The following is a 13,604-nucleotide window of genomic DNA, read 5'->3' as shown; positions in this document are numbered from 1 at the left end:
ATCTATGGCATTTCATCCAGAAGAGTAACCCTGGGAGATGATCTAGACCTATTAATTGCCCATACTAATATCCTGGAAGTTATTTCTTATTGTCCTTCATATTTTCTATCTAAATCTCAAAATAATACTGCTCTGTGTGTGTGTCCTGCATTTGCTGAGCCAGCCCATGGGAGAATGTCTTGCTTTGTTCTGTCAGTACCTTGCCTACCCCACCCTGTGTTAGACTTTTACTGCCAAAAGCAAATGGGCTGGAGCACGGATCTTCATGTAAATGGTATGCAGGTTGATATTTGAATGGCTCGAACAGGAAGAACATGCTTCCTGCTCTATGCTGTCAGCATGTGTTAGACTCATTGACTTGAGCCAGTCTTCTACCTGTAAGTAAGTCTCTCTTTGGAACTTTTTCTTGCTTTTAGTCAGTTTTTTGATTTTCCTTGGCTTGAAATATATCCAGTAAATTGTCTTGTTTATCATCTGCCCAGATCCCGCAGTTGTTGTGTGTGTTAGGTTCTCCTGTGGGTTGGGAAGCTGGTTTGAATACGGGTGTCTTTTGAAGCTGGAAGAAAAGAGCACTATTGTAGAAAGTTTTTGCTGAGTTACTTTTCACTCCACTTCACACTCACACACGCACTGAGGGGCTGTGTCTCCCACTTTCATTAACTATAACCCTAAATTTGGAAAGAAAAAAAAATCTTTTGTCTGGTTCTTCTTGTAAGGTGGGAAAAAATGTTAGATCGGATATATGAAAATCTGAGGTTGAGATATGATGTGTATTAGGTTTTCTGATCAGTGAGATTATTATTAAAGATTAATGAATTGGGAATAATATCCAATAATGTCAGATATCCTTGCAACAGAACGATGTAGTAATGTATGGCTACTAAATATATGACATTTCTCCAGAATCACAGAATCGTTACTTAATCAGTAAATATTTTATATTTACCTAAAGGTTTCACATATGAAGAACAGGACAAAAGAGGGGCTTTACACAGAGCATGATGGCAAATGAGACTCATTTTTAGAATAATGAAGGCAAACTGTATTTTTGATGTATTTATTATTTTGACTTTAATAATTAGACATTTTTTAAAAAAACAGTTTACAAAAATAATGTGTTCCCTTTCCCCTAATATTGGAAATCAGTTTAATTGAATAGAAAATAACTATGTTCTTTTGTACCTCTTAAATTCAAATACAAGTATTCATGACTCTGATTTGTATAAGAAGAAATCTTTTTCTGACAAAATTAGCTTTTTAGTTAGTGCAATATAATTATTATATGTAATATTATTAATTATAGCACAGTAATAGGTGTTATTTCAAGCCACACAATATAACAGATTTGTATGTTATGGAGTGTTAAATGGGCCTGCTTTTTCTTATTAAGGAATCAATCCTTGTTGACTTTTGTGGCGGATACTCAATGAGACTGAAGAATGTTTAATTTTTTCCTATTTTTATAGCTTCATTTCTTACATATATATTGGCAGATAGTTAAATTAGCATATAGTAATTACTAGTGCAATCTATTTAAATATCTTAAGGATAAAGCCAATATCATCTAACTACCTGTGGAGTATAAGGTATAATTTCTCTGCAAAATTTAATGCAAATATTACCCTACTCTGTTCTGTGCATGTTACTTTCCGCTGTGGAATGCTGCTTATAATTTATGAAGTATTCATTTTACATATTTGTCTTTCTGACTGGCCTATGAACTCCTCTGGGACAAGGGCTGTGTTTTGGTCTCTCCATCCTTTCTATTTTGTGCCAGAAACAGTCTTTCACTGCTTCTGGCACAGAATGGTCCTTTGATGAAAGTTGTTGAATTAAATTGAACTGATGTCACAAGGGGCTTCAGTCACATATAGTCTGATACAAAGACATTTAAAGCAGGGACAAAATGAAATAAGAGATTGCCCAACATTTATATATAGGAGGATTAGGTGTAAATTCTTGCTCTGCAAGTTTGATTGTGGAGTTTTCTTAACATTTGAGATGAACATTTTAAAAGTTTATATTTAAATCATCTAGCAGTCTAAGACAATCATTGGGAAGTCTTTGTCTCTCCAGTAACCTTAGGGTATTTCAGAGATAGTTCTGTTTGAAATAAAGAGGACACTGTACTTAGTCTGATTGTTTAGACTGTTCAGTGGCTGACACCACCATTCTGAATACTCCTGAGACTTTATTTTATTCATTAGCTTTTCTTTCCTTACCTGAAATAAGTAAACTTTTTTTTTTCTAAAACCCACTGCATAAGGTTGTTGGGAAAATTAAATGAGATGATACATAAAAGGGCTTTTGTAGATTTTAATGTGCGGAACAGATGTGAGCTATTGTTTTTTGTATTGGATAACTCTGTATTCAGCAAACTCTTGCTAAACCTTTATCTTTCTGTGACTATAGTCAGTATTATCTTGAATAGATTCTAAATACTGTGTATGATATACAGCATCCCTCCATTGAAACCTGTTGTTGGTTGTGGCAGTTAGTAAATTCTGTGTTTGATTATAGAATATTCAAATGTCTTCATTTTTGCATTGTCTGTGCAGATTTTGGATATCTCCAAGTGATTTCAGTTTTAATTTATTAAATTTTGATTTATTTTCCTAATAATAGACCTAATAATAATGAAGATATATTTATTAAAAAAACCTTTATTAACGAGGAATCTGTGTTCCTCTGTATTTTTTGAAAGAGAATAAGTGAACCTACTCTCCTGAAGTTCCCCCCAGATTAGGAACTCTTGATAGAGATTAAGACGCTCAGATGAGACTTGAAATGCTTGCCCTGGCAAACTCGGACCACAATTTTTTTAAGCTCTTTTTGAGCCCCAAGTAAGAGGTTGCTGACTTAGATGTAATCCCTCAGATTTTTGAGGATTGCGTTAGCTTTAAAATGTATTATATGTCTAGCTAGAAAATTGTGAACCATTTTTAAATCAACAGGTCAAAAGTTTTAGGTTGAGTAATATTTCCATAAATAGAAAAGTTTTTATGCCCACCTAGAATGTTCTGTTTAAAGAAAACTTAAGTTCATGATATAAACTCTATCTGCCCTTTAAGTTTAGAATTTGTTTTGCTCAAGAATTTAAATTTTCTTTAAATATTGGACTTGTAAGTATACTTAAAATTGGAATTTTTTTTTGCAAGTACAGTTTTGAGGAAGCATGTATGTCCATCTGCCCTATACCATCCCATTCCCATATCCTCTCCAAAAGAGCAAAGCAAATATGGGTTTATTTAAAACTGTATGAAAATGTTTGCTTAACACAACCTCTCTGGAGTGGAAAATGTCAAATTGTTCATTTGTTTCTCTCTCTTTTTTTTTGTCTGAAGGAGAATGGTGTTGAACGCTTGTATTCTGAGAGCCTGCCACAGTCCAGGTTTGCTTGTTTGTTTCTGTGTATGACTTCGGATGCATATTCAGTTAATTTCTAAGAGAGTTCTTTGAACCTGACACTGCAAAATACTTCTATTCTTTTGACAGGGAATATTCCACCCTGCCATCTCCTGGACACACTTCATCCACAGAGAGTACTGTAACTTCAAGTGGTGAGTAGATTAGAAAAGATATATAAAAATAGAGCATTAGCATTGTAACTATAAACTTGGATGTTTTGTGACCTGCTGAGTTGTGTGCAAATGAAAAAGACATAAGCAAATAATCCTTTTGCATAGTGTTCATGCTGTTAGTTTCTTCCTGTTGATAGATTCTGGATCAGAAATTTTGCATATGGCCTCTGGTGATCTTCACTGTAAACCACTCTGTGAGAAAGACAAGGATAAAAGATCAGCTTCTGCTGTGACGAAAATCAAAGGTAAGCTGTTGAAGGGTTCAAGTATAGTTTCCATTCTAAAACAGTAAGCAAACCTGAAAGCTAGTAGAGTAACTTTCCTCAGTGTCTCAGTAATAGTATTTTATAAAAGAATTTTGAAGACATAGTCTGGAGAAAAGAAGTCCAAGAGGTAACCATGGCCTTCATATATGACAATATTACCAATTTTTTTCTAATTTTGTATTTAGGATAAAAATTACAGTATATTTTCATGGGATTTCAATATTTCCTTATGACCAAAATTGATTGGAAACAGCTGAGTCACAATTGTGATGCAGATGTGGAATCACCTACTTAGGAAATTCTCAGAATCCTAATTAGCATCTACTCCGTTAAAAAGATGAACCAATTAGTCATGGTCCACCCAGGAGGCACAAATTGACTAGCAATATGTTAGATCCTTTTCTGCCATTTGAGTCTAAAAATAAAGTGGTTATTCTCAACCATTCCCAGTAAGATATCACTACAGTTGATACTCCTAGGAAGCATAGGCTCCCATTTCCACCAAAAATATCAATCAAGGAAAATTCATCTAATGTTTAAATTGGACAATTAAATTTGAGATATAGGTACTAAATTAAAGGAGCTGTAAAATTATAGAAATGGAATCCATTCCTTCAACTGAAGAATATCTTTATATTCTACCTCATATCAAATAAGAATAATTTTAATTAAAACTGTACCAGGATACCATTTTTGACCTGTCATGTAGACAAAGAGAAAAAAATTTGATTACACACTGTTGGTAAGGTTGTTGGGAGAAAAAGAATTCTTATTCATTGCTTCAGGGAATGTAAATTATTGTGATTAGTATGGAGAGGAATGTGCCAATATCTACCCAAAATTTAAGTGTACATATCCAATAATAAAAGAGTTTGGTTTCTGGGAATTTATCTTGTAGATCTAAGTACGCACCATACTATATGACATATATGGAAGTTTATTTACTGCAGCGTTGTTTATAATGACAAAATATTGGTAACAAGTTAACGATCAGTAGAAGACTAACATATTTTGGCATATGTAATGGAATACTAATATACATCTGTAAAACATATATAGATGGAAACTTTTTTTCTTGGAAGGATATCAAAGAACTGTTGTTTCTGGGGAAAAACACCAAAGTACAAATCATTATGTATTACATGTAAAAATTTGTGAAAGAAAATAGAAAAAAGTTTTTGTGTGTATATAAAACATCTCTGCAAGGCTAGACAAAAATTAGTAACGTTGTCTCTGAGGAGGGAAAGTGGGCTTCTGGCAGGCATGGTGGGAGGGAGAATTTTCACCGGAAAACATTTTACACTTTTTCATTTATGGACCATGTGAATCTACTATCTGTCTTAAATTTTTTTTTAAAGAACTAAAATAAAATTTCCATAGGGAAAAAATTTTATATCCCTCAAGAAAGTGCTTACCATTTTGTTCTTATTTCTATATAAATTTAAAAAATCGAATACATCCTTTAACTAGTCTGTTTTCTTAAAAAGAAAGAAACAACATCTATAGCCACTGATGTTTGTGCCTGCACTGAACTAAATTCAGGACAATGGCTCATGTGAAGAGGAAAATCATCATCAAGTACATTACAATGCAAATAAATAAAGGGAAATTATGAAAAGGAATGGCATAAATTAAAAGTGCATCGTTTCTTCTTCGTGTGATGACCTTTTATTTAGAAAGATACTGTGTTTTGGAAGGATATTGTACTTTGTTATCAGCCTTGCAGATACAATTTTTGAAAACCAGTTTGTCAAGCTATAAAAAAAGCTGCTAAGTTACTAATTGTCCATCCTTCTTTCATTCAGTTTCTGTAATTACACTAGTAATGAGTTTGATTTAAAAAAAGCAGCATCAGCCTTAAAAAATATTTTAAAAACCCTACTATTTGAAAGCCATTTATACAAGTATTCGTTTCTGTTAAGACATCTTATACAGCTAGCTTCCTTGGGAACTTTAGCTGATTCTGAATGAATGGAAACATTCAAAGTTTTTTAGTACAAACTTTGTCTCACATGTTCAGCCCTTTGCCGCTTACCGCTCTGCCCGCGTTGCCACCCTCACTCTTCCTTCCTCTTTTTACTTGCTGCGGCTCCCCCTCCCCCTACACTGTTGATATGTTTCCTCCTTCTTATAGGCGGAAGTCCAGTTCCTGAAAATATTGCACTCCAAGGCTCTGTGAGTGAAGAAAAAACCATGTCAAATCAGGTAAGGAAATATACACATCTTAGCAATAAAAGTAGTGATATGTTACAGTGGTAGAACTGTCCCTTCAAGTTTGCACAGTAGTCTTAAAAGCACTATTTCATTTCATCCTTTCCAGATATCATGAGGTTAATAGAATTTAGTTATACCAGTATTTTATAGATGAAGAAGTTGAGGCCAAAGCATCCAGGGTCACCCAGTAGAGTCAGAGGTGGGACCTCCTGATTCCATGCTGGCTTTTCTTTCATTCATGCATTCATTCAGTCATTTCTTCATCAAAGGTCTACTGGAAACAAGCTAAGTATCTATCTGTAGAGTACCCTTAGATAAATGAATGTGTTAAAACATATCTAAATAAAACATATCTTTCTTAAAGATGTTATAATTAATGGAAGAAATACAATTACTCAGTAATTAGACTGTGGTCAGCGACATGAAAGAAAAATGATTGGGGTGAGAGAACAGAAGACGTGTCATGGAGGTGGTACCTTGTGAGTGGTATCGAATGTCATACAGGCACATGACAAACTGCTGTCAAAGATTATAAGAGTGAATATTTAAATGTTTATAGGAAAAGAATTAAATTCGTTTCTTGAAAGAGAAGGCTCATTGCCACTGGTATGAATTTATCATTGTTGAAGAGTAGCTTATAGACCATGGGCAATTCTATGTTCCTTCAAGGGTCTTATTTGTATATTAGTCCCTCTCTGTATTCTACATGCGGAGGTGTGTGTATGTGTCTCTCTGTGTGTATTATTATTGTTTTCCCCCCGAGTGTGCAAACTTTGTTTTAGTTAGGCCCATTTGATCACAAGAAAGAGAGACTCATGCAACTAACTCAGGTTAAGAGAAGGCCGTGGTGTGTATACATTTGAGGTAATAAGATAGATAAAAATTTTATACTATTCTTGTCTGAAGGGAGTAATGGGGTATGTGATTTGGAATAATTCTTTGTGGTGTAAAGTATATGTAAAGTGTAGTGTTAGCTGGCACACATGCCGAAAATGGACAGAGGAAAGTTCAAGTCCTCTAGTCTTTCATAGCAGTCTTTAGAGAAAACAAATTTCTTCTCATCTCAAAAAAAAAAGGAAATAAAAAACTTCTAAAAATAGTGGATTAGAAAACGTAGTAATGGAGATAGGGAATTGGTTAGAATGCTATAGTAATAATTCAGGCTAGAGGCGAAGATAGTATGAATTTAGTGATGATGGAAAACATGAGACTAATTTGAGAGATATTTAAGGAATAGCGTTTGCAGTACAGGGTGACTGATAATGAGGGCCCTGGGCAAAGGTCAATATGCAGGTTTATGGCTTAACCTACAGAATGAATAGACTAGCATGAGAGTAGGAGGGAGTAAGAAGAATTTGTGGGGTAAATTTAATTTAATTTAATTTGAGATACATCAAGTTTCAGGTTGATATGAGACATAATCAATATCCTGTAAGTAGTTGATTACCCGTATTCAAAAACTCACTCATGGACCCTTGGGGCACAGACACGTATTTGTGAGTTATCATCAAAGAACCAAGCATGTGGAGGAGATTCCCCAAGAAGGAGGGCAGGCAGAGAGAGAGAGCAGAGGTAATGGGCTGAGTCCACTGTCTCATGCGAAGGCAGAGGTGGAGGGGACCAAGAAGGAGCTGTTGTTCTGATGGGGGAACAAGGGATGAGAAAAACTTCAAGACAGAGGGGATTATAGGCCGTTTTAGAGGCTACAGGGAGGTCAGGTAAGATTAAGACTGAAAATTATCCATTGGATTTGGCCATAGGGAGTTCGCTGATAACTAGGGTGGGCAGTTGCCTTGACGTGTTGGGTGCAGGGGCAGAGCAGTTCACTGATCACAAAGGGGAGATGAAGAGCTAGAGGCAGCCGCCGTGGACAGCTCTTCCCAGAAGAAGCTTAGGCGGGAAGCGTGGGAGAGGAAGGAAACGCCACACCCAGAAGAAGTCAAGGGGTTGAGGGAGGATTCAGACAACGTAAGATTGTGTAAATATTGATAAGACAGATCCAATGTCTTACCTGTATTATTGCGTTTGTTACATTTTATCAAAATCTTAGTTTCAGTTGTCCAAAAATTATGTAACATGGTTTCAAGGGCCCTACCAAGGAAAGTTGTCTTGGCCTTATTTTTTATGGAAAAATCCTGAGAACGTTGAATAATAATTATCCTAAAATAATTATATACCTAGAGCTCCTTCTTTAGATTTCCCCAGGCAATATAGTACAACTCTCCTATTCCGGTGATTCTTGTTGTATAGATACATTGGTAGGATAGTTGGTCAGTGACCTTGCAATATATTCAGATGGAGTAAAAGCCAAACATGGCACAATCTTAGTAGCTGTTTTGCCATAATTCCCCCAACAGCCCATCTGGAAAGCTGCGTGTGGTAGTCCTAGATCACTGCCCCCTCTTCATCCATTCAGTCCTGCCTCCCCCTCAAGCTCCAGCTTGTTCCTTGCCTGCAGAGACTTTCCATGCTTCTCAAGCCATGGTGTCGCTCTCTTCCCCTCGCAAAGCACATATTTATCTGTGTGTCATTTATTTGGCAATTAATCCTAGTTTGCTTTGTGGTAACTTGTATCATGTTTGCAGCTTTTCATGTGTTTCTGTTCTTTATGCCTCAGCTAGATTGGAAACCCCCTTGGAGTCCTCTTTTTTCTTTTTTTTAAATTAATTAATTAATTAATTGGCTGCATTGGGTCTTCGTTGCTGCACACGGGCTTTCTCTAGTTGTGACCAGCGGGGGCTATTCTTCATTGAGGTGCTCAGGCTTCTCTCTGTGGTGGCCTCTCTCATTGCAGTGCACAGACTCTAGGTGCACAGGCTTCAGTAGTTGTGGGACATGAGCTCAATAGCTGTGGATCACAGGCTCTAGAGTGCAGGCTCAGTAGTTGTGGCGCATGGGCTTAGTTGCTCCGTGGCATGTGGGACCTTCCTGGAGCAGGGCTCAAACCCGTGTCCCCTGCATTGGCAGGCAAAGTGTTAACCACTGCGCCACCAGGGAAGTCCCAGTCCTCTTTTCTTCTTAATGCCTAGCACAATTCTTCGCACACTATAGCGTGTTTTTGAATAGGGTAGGGCAGGAGAGGACAGGAAGTTGAGAAATCATTGGTTATGAAGGATTTCCAGTCTATGTACAGCAATAAAATCTCTTTATGATTTTAGGAAGCCAAAGGGGAACCAGAAACAATAAATGAGCACAGAAAAGAATGTGCTGCAGGAGGTAAGGAATGTTCTCTTCCAACCCCCATGTGAACTTTTATTCCCTGCTGGTTTGTTTTATGGGTGACATCTTTCTGAGTAAAGATATGGCATCTACAACTGTGCATCTCTAGATAAAATCAGCCAAATAGAACTGATTTTGATTCAGCTTGTATCATTTTCAAAAAGCCATATTTATGTTGCATTGCCTGTTAATCCCAGAGGTCTTATAATAACTAGTACCCTATTGTGAACTAAGAATCACGCCAACATTGGTAGCAAATTCAAAGCTCTACTCTGAGATCTTTTTTATTGTTCCGTCTAAAAGCAAATAAGCCAGTATTTAACGGATGAGTGCTAATATGCTTCTCTCCCCATCTGCCTTCTGTTAGGATGGAATAGTGGATAGAGTTCCGGCTTTGGAGTCACACACTGTATGCTTGGCCAGTCTCTTACTTGCTGTGACTTTGGAAAGTTATTAACCTTGAGTCTTAATTTCCTCATCTGCAAAGTGGAAATTATGAGTAAAAAAGTACCCTTTATGAAGAATAGACTGTGCTAAACACTAGGCTACATTCTTTATGTGCATAGTTTTATTTAGTTCTCCCCAATACCTGTGTGAGCTAGGTAAGTTGCGATTCAGTTTCCTAGCCTATAAACTGTAGATGAGAATGGTACCCACCACAAAAGGCTGGTTGTGAGGATTGAAGGAATTATGTAAAACGCACTTAGAAAAGTGCCTGATATAAGTTCTCATAAAAGTTAGCTACTATAGAAAAATCAAAAAAATTACCCTTATTTTGTAGACGGTTTGATGCAGTTGCGACTTGTTCCAGGTCACTTAGTTACAAGGATCAAAGGGTTGACTGAAAAAAAAAAAAAAAGCTCAACTTGAAAGTTGAGAATTATGTTTTATCCGGCAGATTTACTGAGGACTCAAGCCTGGGATATAGCCTCTCAGATAGCTCTGAGGGACTGTTCCAAAGAGGTAAGGGAAGAGACAGGATATACAGTAAGTCCCCTACATACGAACCTTCAAGTTGAGAACTTTCAAAGATGTGAATGTGCAGCTGGTTCCAGCAAGGAACCAGAACCTTTGCCAGCGTCAGGCGTGAGTGACACTGCAGCCTGCCCTCCGTCTCCTGTTGCTGACGATCCTTCAGCTCTGCCACCTCCCCCCTCCTCTCCCTCCTCCCATCAGTAACTCTTCTTGTCTGTTCACTCGATGCCAGTCCCTGTGTGCCAGCTGTTGGACTGGACTACTGGACTTTTCAAGATGCTGTACTGTAAAATTACAAATGCTTTCCTTATTTTTTGTGCTTGTTTTTTATGTATTATTTGTATGTAAATTATTATAAACCTATTACAGCACAGTACTGTATAGCCGATTGTGTTAGTTGGGTACCTAGGCTAACTTTGTTGGACTTAAACGAACAAATTGGACTTACAAACGTGCTCTCGGAACCACAAACTCGTTCATATGTAGGGGACTTACTATATAGGAGTTTTTGCAGAAAATGAAAAAAACCCACCAGGTAGTCCAACAAAGAAAAAAAAAAAGACAGAAAAAAAAGAACAGACATCTCAAGTTAATGAATTTAGCACTTTTTCTGTGTATGGGAAGAGGCAAGAGTCTGGGCTTATTGAGATCATTCCTTGGATATGCCCCTTCACTATCTAGACCCAGTATCCTGCTTGTCCCCATCTTAAGTCCCCTCAGGGTGCACCGCAGCTATGGTGATTGATGGCTTGATGGCTACAACATCCTTTGTTTACTGAAATGACAGGCCACATTCTTTGTCCACAACCGCTAGGATTTAAACCAGCTCTTTTCAACGCTATATTTAATGCTCCTAATAACTAATATTGTCTTCTTTTTGAAGTAGTCGTGAAGAGTATCATTAATATATTTAAAGAGCTTTGTTCTGGGACTGACATATAGTAAACCTGTGGTAAATGATTGATATCATATTTATTATTGCGTTATTATTATTATTATACTATTGTTACTTCTCCTAGTACTACTACTACTACTAGAATCACTAGTACCCCTGTTGGTGCTGCTCTTCAGTCCTTGGTCTGCAGGAACACCAGGGTACCAGACGAAGCTATGCATTTAACCACGGAATCAAATCAAATAAACATTCAAATGCAGAAAGAACACATTGGGCTGTCCCTTGACTCTGAGACATCTTCAGGTTTCAAAGACTTCACGTTCTGGAGTGTGAGCCAGTAATGTTAACATCATCACCATCCCCAGAGCGTAGCATAACATTATATTATATTTAAGCAAGTGCATTGTTAGCTGGTGATCTTCTCAGACATACTTCAATAAAATGCCTCTGTTTAGCGAAGCGAGGACACAACATTTGATTGACTGTGCCTTTAGCTGTTAAGCCTTTTTAACCAAATACTATTTTATTGTCTTTTAATAGGTGCTGCTGTTTCCTCTCTTGCCGTGAAGTCAGTTAACTTTAGACAAAGTGACAAGTAAGCTCTTCTCCATGTAGCATGCTCACATTTTTTGCTTTTCTGTTGAAGTGTGTTTGAATAAGTTCTTCTCTTATCCTACAGCACTTCTGCTAGTGAGAAGGAGGTGGAGGTGAGTTTCAAACAAATGTTTTTTCCTTTAATAAAAAAAGAAGTGTTTCAGACTCACTTGCCTATCGTCCCTGCATGCTTTTGCATAAGCTCTTGTATGTCTGGTGTCTGGCTTGGCCATGACCTGCAGGTAAAGCCTATGCATGCCAGCATTATGTCGCTGGGAGGAGAAAGAAATGCCTCAGTATAATTTGGTATTAAACTAAAATATTTGACTACATCCAGTGTTCTCTCCTCACCCTCCCATTATTTTGACCACAGGCCGAATTTCTCAGGTTATCTTTGGGATTTAAATGCGACTGGTTCACCTTGGAGAAAAGAGTGAGGCTTGAAGAAAGATCCCGTGACTTGGCAGAAGAAAACTTGAAGAAAGAAATCACTAACTGTTTAAAACTGTTAGAGGTGAGAATCAACATTTAGGGACTACACGTTTGGTTGCATTATTAATAAAGTTTTCAAAATTACATAAGAGTTTACTTGTATGACTAAAACCAACACCAGGCACCAAGCACTGCCCGACTCACATGTGAATTCATGGGAGTTAAGAATTCAGCATCAGGTGAAAACGTTCACTAATAGAAGCGTATAAGCAATAAAACAAATACGTGTCTTTTAAAGGAGTTATGTGAATCTTCTGCCGTCTCTCTGGATTTTCAAATAGATTTCAGGCAGTAGAGTAATGATGCAGAAAACTGAGAAATAGGAGACAATGTCAATGTTAAGCTTCAAAGAAGAGAATTGAAAGACTGTTTCCATTTAATTAACTGAAAAAAGAGTATGGTGACTGATTTGTCTTGTCAGATAATGGGCAAACCCTCTGTAAGGTACACAGAAGTGTTAACTATATTATTCTTCTATTTTGTGAAGTCCCCATAAATATACAGATAGGTTGGAAAATTAAAAGGGCTAATTTTGGAAAAAGACAATAAAAGTATATAAACCATACTCTGTTTTTTATTGTGGTTAAAAAACACAAAATGTAAAATTCACCATATTAACCATTTTAAGTGTGCATCAGTAGTATTGAGTATATTCACCTTGTTGTGAGATAGAGCTTCAGAACTTTTCATCTTGTTTACTGAAACTGTATATCCGTTAAACTATTCCCCCTTTGCCCTTCTCTCAGCTCCTGATAATCACCATTCTACTTTCTGTTTCTGTGAATTTGACTACTTTAGGTAGCTCGTGTACGTGGAATCATACAGTATTTGTCTTTTTGTAACCGGTTTATTTCCCTTAGCTTAATGTCTTCAGAGTTCATCCCTGTTGTAGCACATGGCAGGACGTCCTTCCTTTAAGGCTGGAGAACATATTCCATTGTATGCGTATACCACATTTTGTTTATCCATTCATTTATTGATGAACTTTTGAGTTACTTCCGCCTCTTGGCTATTGTGAACACTGAACATTGTTTCTGTGAACATGGGTGTGCAAATATCTCTTCAAGACCCTGCTTTCAGTTCTTTTAGAAATGTGCCCAGATATTGGATTGCTGGATCGTGCGGCGTTCTATTTTTAAGTTTTGGAGGAACCATCATACTGTTTTGCACAGTGGTTACACCATTTTACAGTCTTACTAACAGTGCACCACGGTTTTAGTTTTTCTACATCCTGGCCAACGTGTTATTTTCTGTTTTCTGATAGTAGCCATTTAACGGGTGTGAGGTAGTATCTCATTGCGGTTTTGATTTGCATTTCTCTGATGATTAGTATTGTTGAACATCTTTTCATATGCTTATTGGCCATTT

General features: G+C 37.0%; 1 protein-coding gene across 1 annotated transcript in view; it reads left to right on the top strand.

The window, feature by feature from the left end:
- The window catches only part of IRAG2 (inositol 1,4,5-triphosphate receptor associated 2), a 96,702-nt gene that overhangs the window by 66,911 nt on the left and 16,187 nt on the right, over positions 1–13,604 (top strand). Inside the window, 8 exon segments of the mRNA XM_057702199.1 lie at positions 3,345–3,391; positions 3,496–3,560; positions 3,719–3,826; positions 5,982–6,052; positions 9,220–9,277; positions 11,691–11,745; positions 11,830–11,857; positions 12,118–12,258. Of these exon segments, the coding sequence (XP_057558182.1) occupies positions 3,345–3,391; positions 3,496–3,560; positions 3,719–3,826; positions 5,982–6,052; positions 9,220–9,277; positions 11,691–11,745; positions 11,830–11,857; positions 12,118–12,258 (573 nt within the window).

The sequence above is a fragment of the Hippopotamus amphibius genome, chromosome 12 (genome assembly GCF_030028045.1).
Source record: "Hippopotamus amphibius kiboko isolate mHipAmp2 chromosome 12, mHipAmp2.hap2, whole genome shotgun sequence".
NCBI lineage: Eukaryota > Metazoa > Chordata > Mammalia > Artiodactyla > Hippopotamidae > Hippopotamus > Hippopotamus amphibius.
The sequence above is the reverse complement of the archived record's forward strand: the minus strand, read 5'-3'. Positions and strand labels throughout refer to the sequence as shown.